This window comes from Suricata suricatta, chromosome 4 (genome assembly GCF_006229205.1).
Source record: "Suricata suricatta isolate VVHF042 chromosome 4, meerkat_22Aug2017_6uvM2_HiC, whole genome shotgun sequence".
Lineage (NCBI taxonomy): Eukaryota > Metazoa > Chordata > Mammalia > Carnivora > Herpestidae > Suricata > Suricata suricatta.
The window spans coordinates 140,229,897-140,248,513 of NC_043703.1; the positions used below are offsets into that span (position 1 = coordinate 140,229,897).

Genomic DNA, 18,617 nt, shown 5'->3' on the forward strand with positions numbered 1-18,617 from the left:
AGCAAAATAAAGTTGTATTCTACCTTTTTCAAAACTTAACATTATAATCATAAACATTTCTGTTTCTAGAGTAATGACTTTTAATAGTTTACATTCCTTTATATTGACATGACATATTTGTCTCCAAATAGCTAATAGGAACTTTTCAAATTTTCATATTACAAGTGCAATTACAAATGGGATTGTTCAATGAAAGGTAGGAACTTTAATTAGTGTATCACTTTTATTTAAATTTAAATAAATGGAATTACAACAATTTTGTTTGCTATTTACAAATTGTATGTAGGATGCAAGTTATCCTTTGTGTTTTTTTTTTTTCCTGTTTTTTATTTATTTTTGAGAGACAGAGAGAGACAGCTCGCGCAGGGGAGGGTCAGAGAGAGGGAGACACAGAATCTGAAACAGGCTTCAGGCTCTGAGCTGTCAGCATAGAGCCCAACGCGGGGCTCAAACCGACCAACCGTAAGATCATGACCTAAGCCGAAGCCGGACGCTTAACCGACTGAGCCACCCAGGCGCCCCTAATTTTTCTTTATAAGGACCACCCAGCGGGTGGGTGATTTCGCTTCCGCGCGGAAGAGCTTGGGCAACAGCTCTCAGGAGGCACCGCCAACTGGCGGAACCGAACTCCTTCCAGTTGCGGAGTTCAGTAGGTCTGCAGCTGGGTTGGCTCTTGCCTTGAGTCAGCAGGTTGAAGAACGAGTCTGTCGCAACCTCCTGGGCCAGATTTTGACCGGGACACTCTGCGGACGGCACACGGCTACGCAGACTCGGGACAGGTCTGGGTTCTACCCCGCCCCAGGCCCGCTGGGGAGTTCTGCGCAGGCGCAGCAGTCTTGCGACGTCCGTCACTTACGGCTGAAGCGGTTTGTGCAGGGAGTTGGTGGCGCGGTGCAGGGCTCTTAAGAACGAGCGGCTTGGGCGCGGGTAATCAGCTCCCTTTCCCCCCTTTCCCACTTCTTCTAGGTTCTTGGGACTACCGCGGTGCTTCCGGACCTGATGCGGGCGCCCTGTCTTGGACTGTCCCACCTTGCTCCTCTACTGCTCCGGGTGCTCCCGCGCCCAGGTGGGGGTGAGGGGCGGGGTCCGGGCTGGGCTGGACTCCATCCTGGCATCTTCGGGTTGAAATCTCCCGGGTAACTCACGGTTCTTCTTGTTTTCCAAGACTGGTTTCCGGGGATTGTGACTTGCAGGGTCCGCCATGGAACCAGAGCAGATGCTGGAGGGACAGACGCAGGTACCAGGAGGCCCTGGCTTCAGGGTGGCGGTGTGCAGCGACAAGGGGTGGCTCATGTCTCAGTGACCTGTGTTTTGTTTTCTAGGTTGCAGAAAACCCTCACTCTGAGTACGGTCTCACAGACAATGTCGAGGTAATTCTCCCAGTTCTTTTGCCGTTTCTGAGCGTCTCTTATGAACTGGAGAAAACTTGGGATCCATTTTTACTAGGTTGCTTTGCCCAAGGGGAAACTTTTATCACCTTGAACCAAGTAGTATCAAATTATGGGCAGCTTGTTTTATTAGCGGTACTAATGCTTCGCGGTATACAGAAGTCCAAATTACTTTGAGTCAAGAGGGTAAACTTCTGAAAGTGATATACGGAAACAAACATGCATTACTAATGGTGACTTTTAGAATCGTTTTTGCTTGGTGACTATTAATGAATATGTTGGGATATTCTTTGGAAAAACTGCACATTAAAATTACACCTATTATCTTTGTAGCAGAACAGTGTGCTGGTGGAATGAATGATTTTTTTTTTTTGCGTTCAGTAGTAGATTCCATTGGAAGTTGTAACACGTAATAGTCATTGTTTTTCGTCTTACACGGTTACGCCTGAATTCAAAGAGTACACACGAGAAACATACACAGGAAGGTAGACTTTCATAGGGCTTTTGCGTATAAGTGCTAGGAGGTTGTTGTTTAAAAGTAGAAGTTGGGGGCGTCTGGGTGGCTTAGTTGGTGAAGCATCCAACTTGAGCTCAATCATGATCTCACAGCGCATGAATTTCAGCCCCATGTGGGGGCTCTGTGCTGACAGCTCAGAGCCTGAACCCTGCTTCAGATTCTGTCTCCCTCTCTCCTTGCCCCTCCCCCGCTCAAGCTCTGTCTCACTCAAGAATAAAGAAAAAAAAATTAAAAGAAGTAAAAGTTACTTTGTAAACGAATGAGTAAATGCTAGAAAAATGAATTAGCCAAAGCTGGGTGGGATTGGTTAGGAAAATGGAGGCTTCCAGGAGATGTGTATATTTTACTGAGAGAGAAAAAATAATAGGGAAAGACCTTGCCAGTGATTAAGTTTGGATAAATGAGTGCAGGAGTATTTCCAAGCAAAGTAATAATAGTAGCAGCTACTACTATTTCTTTACTTTTACTGTGTGCCAGGCACACTCCTAAGTAATTTGCCTGTATCTTCAGCCCTATAAAGCTCAGAGAAGTTGAGTAACTTGTGTAAGGTCACCACAAAATAACTGGAGGAGCTGTGTGTTAAATCTAGGCAGATGGACATTTTTGAGGTACAATTAAATTGTGCTGATGATCTTGACCAGCTACTAGAGTTCCCTGGAATGTGGAATGACCACCCTGTGTGCCTTAAAAATTGCTAGGAATGTTTCTGGATTTGATGTCAATATTAAGAAGAGAACCTCTTTTCATAATGTAGTCTTTTTTCCTTAATGATGATTCCTTTATAGACTTTTTAATTTGAGAGAGGGTGTGAGAGTGGAGGAAAGACAAAGAGGGAGAGAGGGAGAATTTCAAGTAGCTCCATATTCAGCATGGAGCCCAGTATGGGGCTGTATCCCACCACCTTGCATTTGTTACCCCAGCCAAAATTGGGTTGGACACTCAACTGACTGAGCCACCTAGGTGCCCTGTAATGTAGTCCTTAATAGAATCTGATGAAGATCCCTATACCAGTTTGTGTTCTATTCCTTTAGGAAACTTCTTTTAAGGCATCAGCCTAATATTTTCTTGATGGTGCTTATATATGAAGGCAGAGCCATGATACAGTAGAGCAGTGATTCCCAAAGCCTCTCTCTCAAGTCCTTAGACCAATTTCTGTGATAAAGTGAGAAAAAAAATGAGCTGACGAAGTATCTAATGATAGATTGTTTGGTGATTGGTCTTCCTGCTTTTATAATTTTATTTTATTTCTTATGTTTTATTTATTTTTGAGAGAGAGAGAGAGAGAGAGAGACAGACAGACAGCGTGAGCAGGGGAGAGTCAGAGAAAGAGGGAGACACAGAATCCGAAGACAGGCTCCAGGCTCTGAGCTAGCTGGCAGCACAGAGCCTGATGCAGGGCTCAGACCCACGAACGGTGAGATCATGACCTGAGCTGAAGTCAGACATTTAACCGACTGAGCCACCCAGGCGCCCCTGCTTTTATAATTTTAAAATGCCCATTCTCTTATGAATTAATGGTGGTAGTAAAATTATTTACTTAAGTTTTTACTTGGGAAAACAGAGTTTCTTTCCCTATGTTGGTCCCTTCATTCATTGTGTAATTTTTAATTTGTTGTTTGTGATATCTGGTCTGGAAACCAGCACAGCTGCTGCTACTTTCTATTTTATTATTCCATTTTATTTCTTTAGTTTCTTTTTGGGTGCTTGTTTTATGGTTTATAGCATGCAAGTCTAACTTAACAGTTTACCATCAAGTGGTATTATTACTTTTGGCGTATCATGTTAAGAACCTTACAACAGTGTTCTTCCATTTTCTCTCAACTGGGCTTTGAGCTGTTGTTATATACCTTACTTCTACATATCTTATGAATACCATAAATCTTTTTAATGTTTTTAAATTTTTTAAGTTTATTAATTTTTGGAAGAGAGAGAGTGCAAATGAGGGGTGGGGGAAAGAGAAAGAATAAGAGGGGCGCCTGGGTGGCTCAGTCGGTTAAGCGTGCGGCTTCGGCTCAGGTCATGATCTCACAGTCCGTGGGTTCGAGCCCCATGTCAGGCTCTGTGCTGACAGCTCAGAGCCTGGAGCCTGCTTCCGGTTCTGTGTCTTCCTCTCTCTCTGACCCTCCCCGGCTCACGCTGTTTCTCTATCAAAATAAATAAAAACATTAAAAAATTTTAAGAAAAAAAAAGAAAGAAAATCCCAAGCAGGCTCAGTGTCCATGCGGAGCTGGATGCAGGGCTTAAACTCTTGAGCTGTGAGATGGTGACTGGAGCCAGAATCCAAAGTCGCTTAACTGACTGAGCCGCCCAGGTGCCCCTCATTATTTGTAGTTTTTCTTTAAAAAGTTCATTGTCTTTAAAGAGATTTATACATTAAGAAAAAGGAATATTTCACATTTACCCACATATTAACCTTTTACTGTATTTACCATCTTGACTCTTCCTTCTCTTGTGTAGATCTAGATTTCCATCTGGTATCATTTTCCTTCTGTCTTAAGGGCTTCTTTTAACATTTCTTACAGTGTAGGTCTGCTGGTCAGGAATCCTTCAAGCTTCTGAGTGTCTGAAAAAGGCATTATTTTGTCTTTGCTTTTTATGTTTTGCTTTTTTTGTCTTTATTTTTGAGATATTTTCACTGGGTATAGATTTGCTCTACCATCTTTTTGGGCTGACATTCTTTCTTTTTTTTTTTTTTTTTTCCACTTTCAAAATGCATTATTTTATTTTCCTCATAAGGCACTCATACATTATAAACTTTCAGCACGTGACAGCCACATCATTTCTTCAGTAAGCCCAGGGACTTCCATGAGTTTTCCCGGAGCTTACAGCCAGAGCAGTCAAATATTAAAGCTTTCTCCACAGCCGCATGTTCCTTTGATGTTTGGGTTATTGAAAACAAACTCGCTGGATAATTTATCTCAACAAGTCCATTTCTGTTCCTAAAAGTGTTACCTATGCTTTCTTTTCGATGAACACTCTGACTCTATCTTTCACAACTTCTTCATCAGAATCTCCTTTTGTCTTTGTATATTCTAGAGTATAAGAAAGGCCATTACAGCCCCTGGTTCGGACACCAACTTTCAGACCTACATGTTCAGGCTTATCTTTAAGAAGCTGTTTTATCTTGTTTACTGCTGAAGGTGTCAGGGTGAGGGCGCCCTGAGTGGGCTGCAGCTTCCTCTTGCTCACAGCCAGGACAGTGGCCCAGAGAGTAGCCTGGACTAACGAAGCTGACATCCTCATCCTTGCCCTCGCCATCCTGGTGCCCTGGTGCATTGGGCCGGAGATCGGCCACCTGTCTCTCTCCATGGAAACAGCGGCTGCATTGACTGGCTGACATATTTATTTATTTATTTAAAAATTTTTTTTAAATGTTTTTATTTATTTTGAGACAGAGACAGACAGAGCATGAGCAGGGGAAGGCCAGAGAGAGAGAGAGAGAGAGAGGGGGAGACACAGAATCAGAAGCAGCCTCCAGGCTCTGAGCTGTCAGCACAGAGCCCGATGCAAGGTCTCGAACCCACGAATGTGTGATCATGACCTGAGCCGAAGTCGGAGGCTTAGCCGACTGAGCCACCCAGGTGCCCCTTATTACAGGTTTAAAGTAATTTGATTATGATGTGTCTTGATGTCGTTTTTTTTTTTTAATTAGTGTTTAGTTCATAGAATTCATTGAGTTTCTTGAATCTGTGGGTTTAGAGTTTTCATGAAATTTGGAAAAATTTCGGCCATTATTTCTTCAAATATTTTAAAATATTGTTAGCTTAATTTACTTATGTATTCCTCCCCTTCTCAAAGATGTGGAATATATTATAATAATTGGTTAATGGCATTGCCTATTCTATCATCTGTATCATTTCTGGGTCTCTTTCTGCAGATTGAATTTTTTCCACTCATTATGCATAGTTTCCTGCTTCTTTGCCTGTCTGGTGATTTCTTATTGGAGGCTGGGCATTATCCATTTTACCTTGCTGGATACTGGTTACGTTTATTATCCTTCGAATAGTCTTGAGATTTATTCTAGGACATAGTTACATTACTGAGAAACAGTTTGATTCCTTTGAGGTTTGCTTTAACCCTTGCTAGGTGGGACTAGACCAACCTTTAGCCTCCTCTTCTATCTCCCCCAATGCTCCATATATTATGTGGTTTTCCAGTTTTGTGTCACAGGAACGTGAACTATTCCTGGTCTTGTGTGAGCTCCAGGGATTCTCTCTCCTGTTCATTCCAGGTGTTTTTTTCCCTTGGCCTTGGATAGTTGCCCCACATCCATGCACTGATAGTACTCACCTAAGGACTGTAAAGCAGTCTCTGTAGTGTCTTTTTGCACATCTTTCTCCTTTCCATGCACTCTTCAGTACACTGTCCTGTAAATTCTAGTTGTCTTGATCTCCCTGGAGTTTCAAGTATGTCTTCTCAGCTCAGGGAGACTGCTGGTCTCTGCTTGGCTGCTTTCTGCATTGCATCCTATAAGTTTTCTAGGCAGGAAGTAGTAACCTAGGACAATCATAGGGCTCACCTTATTTTTTTTCATGTTTTTTGTGATCGTTGTTCTATACCATTAACACCTTATACCTTTTTTTTTTTGGTGGAGGGGGATAATTTGTGTATGTATATATATGTATATATACACATACATATATTAATGCAGGATTTTGGCTTACCTAAAATTAAGTATAGCAGTTGGCACATAGTGGATATTCATGAAATATTTGAATGAAAAAAATGAGAGGATTTGGTCAGGGGATTTATTATAAGATATATAGGAGTTAATCAGTCATTGCTTAATTGAAGCAATTAATTGCCTTCTTATTGAAGACAATGGAATGCCGTGTAACTGTTTTTGTCGTATATGGGGATTATTTATCTGTTGAAATTTACTGAGGAACAATATATTTCTTAATCTTTGAGCAAATACATAGTTATTTTATACATTAAGTACAGAACATTATTGTCTTACTAAGTCTCAAAATAAAATGGAAAAATCATGAGTCAAATTAGAACAGTTGCCTGACATAGTTGTCGGAAGTGTTTTTGGAAACCATGGTATATATATTGTAGGCGTATGATGAAAGTGGGTGTTTTTTTTTTTTTACTTTTTACAAAATAAAATTGTCCCAAAAAATTAAGTCTAGAAAATGTTTCTTTGTTGTCATTGACTCATGTATATCCAGTTTGAGTATGATTGAAGCAAAACTTCATTTTTTTAAAAGATTTTATTTTTAAGTAATCTCTACCCACAACGTGGCGATTGAACCCACAAACAACCCTAAGACCTACAGTTGCATGCTCCAGTAACTAAGCCCTCAAGGTGCCCTCAAAGTCATTTAAATGAAAGTGTTCTTCATAGTGCTTTGTGTTGTAGATAGCCACTTATTTCTAAATTTCTAAAATGGTTGATTTGTCAAAGGAGAGTTTTTCAATAAAGTAGTTTTTAATGCTCTGGATGTCAGTTTCTGTGTGAAAGACCTAAAATTTGGGTGTTCCTAGGAGTAGAAAGTATAAGTCATTGTTTCTTAGCCATCATTTAAATATCGTATTAATGATCTTTTCCATATTAGTAAATTCCCTCATTTTTTTTACTATCATTTACTTAATATTTTTTCTTAATTCTGTTCACTTTTAAAAATCATGAATGCATTTCTTTAAAAAAGAAACAAATAGGAAAGCATTCTCATTTTGATGGAGGATAACCATAAACATGAAAACAGTGAATGTAAAATGGTGGGGATACATTTTAGCTATATTCTATTGCTTTTGGAAGGCTCTGAGCCTGAAGCCTGCTCTCTCTGTTAAGAAGAGTTCAGCAAGTGTTGCAAAAGTGTTGCACACCTGTTAGTACCAGAGTGAGACTTTATCCTTAATAGCTGCCTGTGAGGACTGGAACTGAAACAGGACTAGCTTTCTCACTGTGATTCAGGGCTACTTCGAGTCATGTCCACAGATTGTGAAGCATACTATAAGAAAGTATTCCTTTGAAAAAAAAGAAAAAGCACTTGTATTTACTCCTAAACAGGCAGAAGGAGAGAAAGAGTAGAATCTGGAGATAAGACCAAACAATGAGATACGATGGAGTCCTCAGAGAAAAAAGGCTTAAGTGAAATTTGGAGATGGGTTTGATTTTATTTTGGCAGAGAGATTTGCCCTACCATACCAGCTCTCTGGTCATTGATTTTACCTTTTCTACTTGTGTCATATTTCCATTAATTTTTGCTTAGCATTCAAAATAATCTAGTTATTTGTAATATACATGCATGTTTTTTGAATCCACTAGAGGATAGTAGACAATGAGAAGATTAATGCAGAAAAGTCATCAAAACAGAAAGTGGATCTCCAGTCTTTGCCAACTCGTGCCTACCTGGATCAGACAGTTGTGCCTATTTTATTACAGGGACTGGCTGTGCTTGCAAAAGAAAGGTAAGCTAGTGTCTGTAAATGGAGTTCCTGGAGAAAGCAAAATAAAGACTTCCCTAACTGAAAGTCATTAGTTACGTTTAATTGTTTTTTCACAATGTAAAGAATGTACAAAATGTATGTCAGCTGTAATCTCATCAATTCAGACATTTTTCATTTATCTCTACTCGTCTAAGATCATGTGCATATTTGTTAAAATTTGCAATCATGGTGTACATGTAATTTTATGTCTCCTTTTTACTTAATATTATGACAAAATGTTTTCCATATCTCAGCTAAGCTTTGTGATTATAATTTAAATTAAAACAGTACCACAATTAGCCATGTTCTTATTGTTTAGCACTTAGGTCCAATTTCCTTTGTTATTATAGGTTAGCAGGCAACCTATGTTATACGTTTTCATGCCTCTTTTGCTTTTGTTTCATTGCTTTCTTATGATAAATTTCCAAGAAATGATTTGCTAGTTTGAGGAACATGACTCTTTTTATGGTGTTTGACGCATAATACCATTTTTCCATCCAAAAATTTATCCTTAGGGTTCTTCCACGATCATAGTCTCCAAAGGCATGAGTGTTACAAACTTTTCTTGCCAAGCTATTTTGATTTATATTTCTTAATTAGCAACATTACAGTTTTTCTGTACATGTTTTTTCCTAGTAATTCTAAGTTCTTTTTGTATAAGCAAGTTCAATCGAAAATGTTTTTGTAAGTTAGCTATATGTATAAAAGAGGATTTATTTATGATTGCAAGATATGTCATGGCTCCAATTTTGTCAATTAAAATATGGGCATCTTTTTATTTTTTTGTTTATTTACAGAAGGCCAATATGTTAGAAATTATAAATACTATTTTAAATGCTAGAAGGAAAAATTTGGAGAAGTTTTTAGGTAACATGCTATTATTAAATACAATTTTTAAGCAAGGAATTCTGGCAAAATTATTCATGAAATTAACCATAAATATTATGTGAAAAATGTTTCTGTCTAGTCAGTTGAAAAGGCTATTAATAATGCTAAGGGAATGTTTTGAGGTCATTGTAAATTAATCCTAAATATGCCTTTTCATAGTAGGATTTTAAATATCTGATTTCCCCAGGTTTTCATCTTTCAGCTTCTTTTCTCAGCAAGAATAATCTATGGAAAAGTGATAAACAGGAAATGACATCTTCTGTTAACATTTTTTCCTCATTTTATTGAGAAACAATTGGCATACATCACTCTGTAAGCCTAAGATATACAGCAGAGCGGCTCGGTCCCCATATATTGTGATGTTACCACAGTGCATTTAGTGAACACCCGTCATCTCACACAGAAGCGTTAAAAAGGAAAACAAATAAGTGATAAGGAACTCCTGCGATGAGAACTCCTAGGCTCTACTCTCAATAGCTTTGCAGTCTCCATATGGCAGTGGGAGCTGTGGGCATCGTGTCGCTGGGGCTCACTCATAACCGGAAATGTGTGTGCCTCTTGACCACCTGCCTCTGATTCCCATTCTCCCACATCTTAATTCTAAAATATGTTTTAACTGCTCAGGTGTGCTGTTTGGTAGCAGTATTAGAATTATTATTGATTTAAATATTTGCAATAAGATAGAGGTGACTTAAAAAAAAAACATAACAGAACTTATTTCTCCAAATGAATATTGATTCCTTTGATTCATTTTTTGGGAGTTCACCCACTTGTCTCAGTGATGCTACAGACATTTTCCTATGTTATATTTCTTCTCTTATTGAAGGATAAAACCTGTGGAGAAAATTGTGTATGTCCTAGGTGTACACTTGGATGGATTTTCAGAATCCAAACTTACCACAAAGCTTGTAGTCAGATCAAGAAACTGAGTACTGTCAGCACCCCAGAATTCTCCCTGGTGACCTATTTAGGTCTTTATTCCAATATCCTGGGTAGTCATCATCCCAATGTTAAACATTACATTTTTGAAACTTGTAGAATTGAGTTTATAACAGGATTTAAGTCATACAAAAATCTCAGTCTCTTTAAACCATATTGTTGACTAACTTGCTTGCCTATTTCACTTACCATATTTACTACAAATGTCCTTTGAGTGTAAAATGAAAATTAAATTTAAAAAGATGTGTTTTCATTATGGAATAATACATTTAAATCAATACACCTAGAATATAAATTTCTAAATTTTCCATTTCTTTTCCCTTCCAGACCACCAAATCCTATTGAATTTCTAGCATCATATCTTTTAAAAAACAAGGCACAGTTTGAAGATCGAAACTGACTTATTGAGAAGAACAGAAAAATTTGATTTCTACTGTAGATTTACATAATTAAGAGGCAGCTTTAATTGCCAAGATTTTCCCCCCTTTTGGAAGTATAAGAACCGTCAGGACAACAGAACTTATTTCCAGAATTGCAGAAGAAAGTGTTTCCCTTATTTTGATTTAATCACCATGCTTATTTAATGAGTATATTCTGTGCAATTTTTTTTCTCAGATTGTCTTTAACTTTGTTTTTAAAATGACCTTCAAAATAAACTGATAAAACGTCATTATTTGAAAGTAGTTTTTGTTCCATATGATAAATATTTTATATGGTTCAATTGTTTACGTGAATTTCTTCTTTCTTGGGTCTTAGAATGCTGCAGAGTTTTACAACAGCATGAAAATACAACAGAGTCAAGTTTAATGTAAAAACAGTTGCAGCCAGTTTTTCTCATTGTCCCTGGACCTTCTGGAGGGTGGGATCTGGGCATCTTCAGTTCTGAACATCACAGGTGATTCTAATGCACAGTGAGGTTGGAGTGCTGAGTGAGAGAAGTGTGGAGGGTGAACTTTTACGGTAATAGTATAATAATGGCTGTCATTTATGGCAATTCTACTATGTGTCAAGTATAAGTACTACTTTACTCAAATTATCTTTAACATAGCAACTCTACAAAGTAGATACTGTTATTCCCATTATGTAGCTGAGGAAACATTTGGAGAGGTCAAGTGACTTGCCCAAGACCACACTGCTGGTAAGTGCTCAAATGGCGTTCAAACCCAGTTCTGCCAATGTGTTGTTGATAGCTAAGTGAGATGTACTTGTGCGAGTTAACATCACTGCTGCTAAAGCAATAAAAAACACCAGCCAGTCCTTTTGGTCTGCTCACTTTGTCCTATATGAAGAAATTAAGATAACTCATTAGCTCAGGAAAAAGAAAGTGATCTGAAGAAAGCCAGCAGGAAAAATATTCATTAGGAGAAGTGGTTCTCAATAAGGAGTGACTTTGCCCTCTCACCCCAGAAGACATTTGGGAGTGTCTAGAAGCAGTTTGGTTATCACAACTGAAGTAAGGTGGAGTTGTACTGGCATCTGGTGGATAATAGCCACAAATGCTGCTAAATATCTTACAATACATAGGACAACCTGTGTGCCCCACCTGTCCCCAAGAATTATCCAGCTCAAAATATCAAGTAATGCTAAGGTTGAGAAACCCTGGTTTGGGGGTGCATGGCTGACTCATTTAGTAGAGCAGGCGACTCTTGATCTCAGGGTCATGAGTGAGTCCCACGTTGGGCATAAAGTTTACTTTAAAAAAAAAAGAAAGAAAAAGAAAAAGTCTGCTTTGGAAGCACATTAAAGCTAATCATGTGAAGACATAGGAATTTAATGCTGATGAAGTATGTCTTAACAGTTCACTTGTTTTTATTTATTTTTATTTTTAAAATATTTATTTTTCAGAGGGGGGCAGAGTATGAGTTGGGGAGGGGCAGAGAGGGAGACAGAATCCAAAGCAGGCCCCAGTCTCTGAGCTGTCAGCACAGAGTTCACTGCCGGGTTCCAATTCAAAAACTGCAAGATCATGACTTGAGCCAAAGTTGGAAGCTTAACCAACTGAACCATACAGTCACCCCTGTCTTATAGTTCACTTTAATATAGCAAAAGCTTATTTCAGTAGGAGTGACACTTGTGGGGAGGTGACATGGTTTTGATTTAAAATTGCATTATCTATATATTTGAATAGGAAAAACCTGTAAAGATTGGGATCTCTTGCTTCTAGTTTCCACAAATATTAATCTTATCTGATTCATTTTGGTTATTTGGCTAGCTCCTACAGTAATCTGCCCAAGTCCTTTTAATGACATTTTAACATTTGATCAGTAATTGGGTGAGTTATTTAAGCATCAATAATTGTATCATCTTAACAGCAGTTCTTCACCTGTGATTCACATCAGAGCCACATAGGGAGCTTTTCATATATATTTCATATATGAAGAGTCCTGGAGAGCCTGATTCAACTGTGAGAGAGCCTGGGCTTCTGAATTTAACAAAAACTCTTTAAGCCATTCTGATATATACCTCTGGTTAACGACCACATGGAAGTAATGCAGTACTCTGCCTAGTGCTACGTTACTTCTAGTGTTCTGTTGAATTATCTTTGAGATGGGTTTAAATTACTCAATCTTGAAATGGATCCTTTTTAAAGTAACAGTTGAGAATAGGCATACCTTCTGCTGGTAGTGCACATGCTTCTTAATTCTTTTCATGTGCCCGGCACTCGTACTGAGTACATGAATTGTTGTATAATTCCCAAGCCCTGTGAGGTAGGTTTTATCTTAATAAACTCATTTTTATATGAGGAAAGTGAGATTTTTGTTAACTTGCTCAAGTGGAAGTAAGTTTGGGGCAGGGATTCAAACCCAGATTAACGCTATATCACCTTCCCTTAATGCTATGTTACCTCTGCTTTAATGTTCTCAGCGGTGCTTAAAATTTTTCTTTGGGGGAAAAATCAGTTTGCCGTTGTGTGTGTACAGTAGAAGGCCTTTTATCTAGTCAGTAGATGGAAAAGTGAGTCATGGTAGGGAAAACTAAATGACACTGTGAACAGTTTTTTTAAAACTTAAAACAATATTAATCTGTATTAACTTGACAATATTTTTTTTCAGTCTTATCTTGGGTATATGTTCTCTGCTTGGAATTCTGTTTCATTTTTCTTCCTCAAACCACTCCTGTAACGTCTGGTCTGCAAATTCCAATTTTAGGGTTTTTTTTTTTTTTGAAAGTAGAGGATGATTTTAGTTTAAAAAATTGTTTTTTAATGTTTATTTATTTTTGAGACAGAGAGAGACAGAGCATGAGCAGGGGAGGGACAGAGAGAGAGGGAGACACAGAATCTGAGCAGGCTCCAGGCTCTGAGCTGTCAGCACAGAGCCCCACGTGGGGCTTGAACCCACGAACTGTGAGATCAGGACCTGAGCCGAAGTCTGGTGCTTAACTGACTGAGCCACCCAGGTGCCCCTAGAGGAAGATTTTAGACATTTAAGAAGTTATTTGTAGAATCCTAAGCTTCTTTTTAATGATTTTTTTCCTCCAGACTTCAGTCATCTTTCCTGTCTCAATTTGGCAGTTTTTACTTAGTCTTTCCAGAGTATTCCACGTAACTTTTGTACATCTTTTGTATTATGTGTTTGTAGTTCGTTGGTTTATGTAATGTGTGATTAAGTTGTATAATGGTTGTACCTAGTGCTACTGGTATAAGTCCGCTGGAGAACACAATGGACTCTTGTAAGTTATGTACACAGACCTGGGAGGAAATTGCAATAATGTGAGACTTTCCTAAAGAATGTAGTCTACAACCTTCAAGAGTTCAACTTGTATTTGACTCTGGGAATGGAGAACATCACTTACTCCAGTAAGTTGGTAAAATAAAAACCAGTTAAGAAAGTTTCTACTAATCTTTGAGGAGGTATTTTATATATAGCTGGCAATTACATTATAGAAGTCATTCCTAACCTTTGAATACTTAATTGGGTAGGTTATTGTTTACTGAACAAATACAGAAATAGAGTAAGAAGTGCTACGTGTTACAGAGTGAATTTGTGAATTATGTTGGTAGGTAGCTCAGTGTTAGGATGAGGAGAGCAAATCCGGCATAGATTCATAAAGGAAATAGAGACCTTGAATTAAAACAAAGAAAAATGGTTTGGATAGAATGACGTTGTCTACTTAATTCTCACCATCCTATAGAACGAATATTGAACCTTTGCTTAAATCTCATTTAGGAGAATGTATAGTGAGATTTTAGAATTGATAACTTCCTGTTAGAAAATGATAGAATGGTTGTAGGGATAGCATAAAATATTGTAGCCAGATATTTTTCTGGACTGGATTCCAAAAAGGCATTAACAAATTGGAGGCCTGATACATGTCATCAACCTGTAGAAATGAGGGATGAAGATGAAAGCTGTAAATGGCCATCACTGAGAATCTATTTACTTAAAAATCTCTACATTTAAATTAGGAAAGTAATAGAATAGTGGAAAATAGGTCACCAGAGATAAAAGGGCCAGGCTGTAATGAATATGAATTTTCTTTAAAAAAAAAAAAACCAAAAAAACTCGTAGACTTAAAAACTAAATCTTTTGACTCAGTTGTTTCATTTTTGGGAATTTTAAATAATATTAACAATACTTTTGGCAAAAGTTTTAAAAACGTTATTTCAAAAAATTGGAAGTGAGCAAATTTTCTTAATAGGAATCACTAAATCTATACTTAGCTTAATGTCAGAGACATAGTTAAATGTTTAATAAGTATTTCTTATAAAATTTGACTTCTAATGGAAGGGCAAAGTTGACTGACAATTAGAGTCCTAGTTTAAAAAGAAATTTTTTTTATTGAAGTACAGTTGACATACAATGTTACATTAGTTTCAGGTTTACAACATAGTGATTTGGCAACTCTATAAGCTTTGCTGTGCTCACAGTGTAGCTACTTTATTTCACTATACAACACTATTACAGTATCATTGACTCTATTTCCTATGTTGTTTATTTCATCCCTGCGACTTAACTAATTCCATAACTGGAAGACACACCTCCCACTCTCCACCAGTTTTTGCTCATTTCCCCCATTCTCTCCCCTCTGGCAACCATAAGTTTGTTCTCTGTATTTATGGGTCTGTTTCTGGTTTTTTTTTAATCATTTGTTTTGTTTTTTAGATTGTGCATATAAGTGAAATCATAATGGTATTTGTCTTTCATAGAGTACCATATTTTTTAAAGTTAGTTTTTATTTTTGAGAGAGAACAAGCATGAGCAGGGGAGAGGCAGAGAGAGGGAGACAGAATCCCAAGCAGACTTTATGCTGTCAGCACAGAGCCACCTGTGGGGCTTGAACCCACAACCCATGAGATTATGACCTGAGCCGAAATCGAGTTAGACGCTCAACCATCAAGAGTCAGATGCTCAACCGACTGAGCCACCCAGATGCCCCTTAGGAGTGCCAGTTTTCACGGAAATCAAAAGAACATCTTTATGCTAAACTCTTTTCAACTTTACTCTGTGGTTTTATTCTAGAATTTTTTTGAGACATGGGGCTTTTAGTAATTAGTAGTCTACTCCTCAAGCTGCCAGCCCTGGATAAGTAAATTATAAAAATGGCCAATTTAATATTGCCATGTAGATTCCAATAATGAAGCCTAAGGATGTGTTTTGTGTGTGTGTGTGTGTGTGTGTGTAGGATATGTGTATATGGCCCAAAATTCCAAAGATACACAAAAATTTAATCTTTTGTCTATCCTTGTACTTCGGTCACCTAAACAAGTACCTTTTACCAACTTACTGTGTTTCCTTCTAGAGGTGTTCCACGTGTATGCAAGTGTATCATACTTAAAACTATTCATTTTTACATGAATGGTAGCATACTTTAAACTTTGTTTCCCAGTTTCCTTTTTTGTGTTTTACTCTCCGTATCAGTATGTAGCACCACCTGTTTTTAACAGGTGTGTATGTATGGATTTATCCTAGTTTAAGTTTCATATTGATGGATATTGTGGTTGTGCTAGTTGTTTGCTAATACAGACTGATGCAGTGAATATATGACCTGCTATTTCACAAGATAAGTTGGGTTATTAGGGTTGGGTTCTGGGACTAGTGGTGCCTTATTTATTAAAGTTTGTGCTTCATAAGGACTCTCTATTAGTGAGGAATTCCTCCTTGCCCTTTGCTATGACTGATGTTTATGGAGTCTCAAACCCAAATCCCTGGTGACTAAAATGGAAATTGTATATAACACAGGATATAACACAGGAATTGTGCAGTATTGCCAAATGGGCTTCTCCTAGGATATGAAATGAGTATTTTGCATTATATAGATCTCCATTAGTTTCAGGAGAGGTAAGTGAATATTTATTTCGAGAGTCTGTCCTTGAATGAAGGATGGACAGGAGGAATAATGAGGGGATATTTTGAGAGCATTCTGGAGATAACAGTAGATCTTTTAACCTTTCACTTCTCTTGGTGTTCTGGTCTTTGCTGTGTTTGACCAGTAAGAAAAATCCTTTGGGGGAAAGAAGCCTTCAACAGAACATTTCCATAGGGAGGAAGCTTAAATTTAAATTAGGTTACTCATTTGGAATGAGACCTAGGGTTGTTGCTAGGAGCAGAGGATAATGATAAGAAGAAACAAAGAACAGCTTATAAATTGTTTCCAGATTATTTTCACTTTACTTAATGAGTCTACAGCAAGCCTGTGAGTTAGATATTATTGCTGTTTGCATTTTGACAGATGAGAACACTGAGGCTTGAAAAGGTTAAATCACTAGATGCCCATGATCACACAGCTGATCAGTGACAACCAGGACTCAAATCTGATTTTCTAATTTGACCAGCCTGAAATATGAAGCTTTCTTAGTTCATTGTATCCAATGTCCTTTCCCTGTCTTTTTGGGGCCATAGAAACACAATTAGGAATCGTTAGCTTCAGGAATTACCACTGTTTATCAATGCCACATTAACCATATTGATGGTTTTCTTGAAATTCATGATAAGTTTACCATTTACGATGTCATCATTTGCTACTGAGTTTGGTATTCCAAGAAGAGAACCATGAAATTAGAGCTCCAGCCTGCCTTTTTGTTATCTTTAAATTGACTACTTGGCACATCCCTTTTTTCTTTTGGCAGTATAATATATTAATATTTGGGCAGGTTAGTGGTAAAGTGAGAGGGTTAAAAATTGAGTAAAGAAATACAGGTTAGTGGAGATTTTTGTCTAATAACTATGTAGAAAAACGTGTCAAAGTCAGAAATGAAGTTCCAGTAATTGACCAGGCTTTTAGGCCTGGGATCTCACACAAGATCCTTGGGCCCTTAAAGTTGAAAAGGTGGGAAGAGGGATGGGAACAGGACAGTAACTTAAAAGCATATTATGGCACTAGGGAGACTTGAATATTAGGTGGCTAGTTATCTGCTTTAAACTCTACCAGGAATCTGTTTAGTATGAACTTCAGATGTAATGATTTTATGATTTTACCCCCCAGATCTTTCATTGAAGACATGCAAGTTTCTCTTACTCTTTTCCTGGTCTTGGAATGATCTACTTCATAACAACACTTCCTCAGAGGTCCAAGATAGCCTACTTTCCTGTGGTTCCTCTATAATTTAAATGGAATTCTTTGTTCCTGACACTACTGAGGAAACTGGGATTTATAAGAGAAAAAAGGGTTCGAAATGTTTGTTGTATGCATACTGTGTCAGGCTCTTTGCCTTTATTAACTCTTGTAATCCTAGGGACACCCTTGAATATATTATCTCCTTTTCACAGATGAGAACAACTGAGGCTAGGTATATCACACTTGAATCTCAATTAGGGAGTTAAGACAGGCACCTACATCCAAATAAAATGAAACAAGGTAGCGCTTGTAGTGGTCAAAGACCCGATTGGGTGGTAAGGGTGGCCCAGTGAAGCAAAAACTAGAATTTGCAGGACCACAGGCACACCACCATGTGCCTGTTTCTACAAATGAACTTCCCAACGTGGCTAAGGCTCACATCCCTAGGAGTGAAACCTTGGGGGTGTGAATTCCCTAAAATTTCGTGTGCACGATGGGAGGGGGGAAGGGCACACTGGCCTGTCCCCGTGGAAAGCCGCATCGGCGTGCCCTCGGAGCTCTACATTTAAGGAAGTTGGCTGGGGGAGGGGGCTTGCCCTGCGGCTGCGTCCTGCTCCCCGCACCCCCCCCCCCAAAGCCTCTGCTGCCGCTAAACCCCGGAGAGCGGAGCGTGCACGTTGAGATTCCTCGGCGGGCCTGGCAGCGGCTGCTGGGCATGCTCAGTGGGCAGGACCCGTTAGAGTGGCGAGTAAGGAAGCGTTGGCTCCTCCGTGGGTCTGCCTTCCCCGGTTCAGGCCCCGGCCCTGGGCTTTTGTGTGCGCGGAGCTGCAGCCGCCGCTGCCTCCTCGCGGGGCCGCCCGACCCCAGATGCCGTCTGGCCTGTCCGGTTTCCGCCGTTAACCTCGCCGCGCGGCTGGAGGAGGAGCGGGGCGGGGCGGGGCCCGCGGGCCGGC

At 38.8% G+C, this 18,617-nt stretch overlaps 1 protein-coding gene and 1 pseudogene across 3 annotated transcripts; one reads left to right on the forward strand and one right to left on the reverse strand.

Annotated features, from left to right (window-relative positions):
• Window positions 1-807: 807 nt before the first annotated feature.
• Window positions 808-10,837, forward strand: DPY30 (dpy-30 histone methyltransferase complex regulatory subunit). 3 transcript variants are annotated; one of them, XM_029937997.1, is made up of 6 exons: window positions 808-866; window positions 967-1,066; window positions 1,166-1,237; window positions 1,323-1,370; window positions 8,180-8,322; window positions 10,495-10,837. In XM_029937997.1, exons 3-6 carry the CDS (start codon window positions 1,202-1,204, stop codon window positions 10,565-10,567), a joined length of 300 nt encoding a protein of 99 aa, XP_029793857.1. In that variant the 5' UTR covers window positions 808-866; window positions 967-1,066; window positions 1,166-1,201; the 3' UTR covers window positions 10,568-10,837. The 3 variants fall into 3 exon arrangements, with proteins under 3 accessions (XP_029793857.1, XP_029793855.1, XP_029793856.1); XM_029937995.1 differs by lacking the exon at window positions 967-1,066 and having other exon boundaries at window positions 837-927; XM_029937996.1 differs by lacking the exon at window positions 808-866 and having other exon boundaries at window positions 937-1,066.
• LOC115290186 lies at window positions 4,705-5,142 on the reverse strand (annotated as a pseudogene).
• Window positions 10,838-18,617: the final 7,780 nt, after the last annotated feature.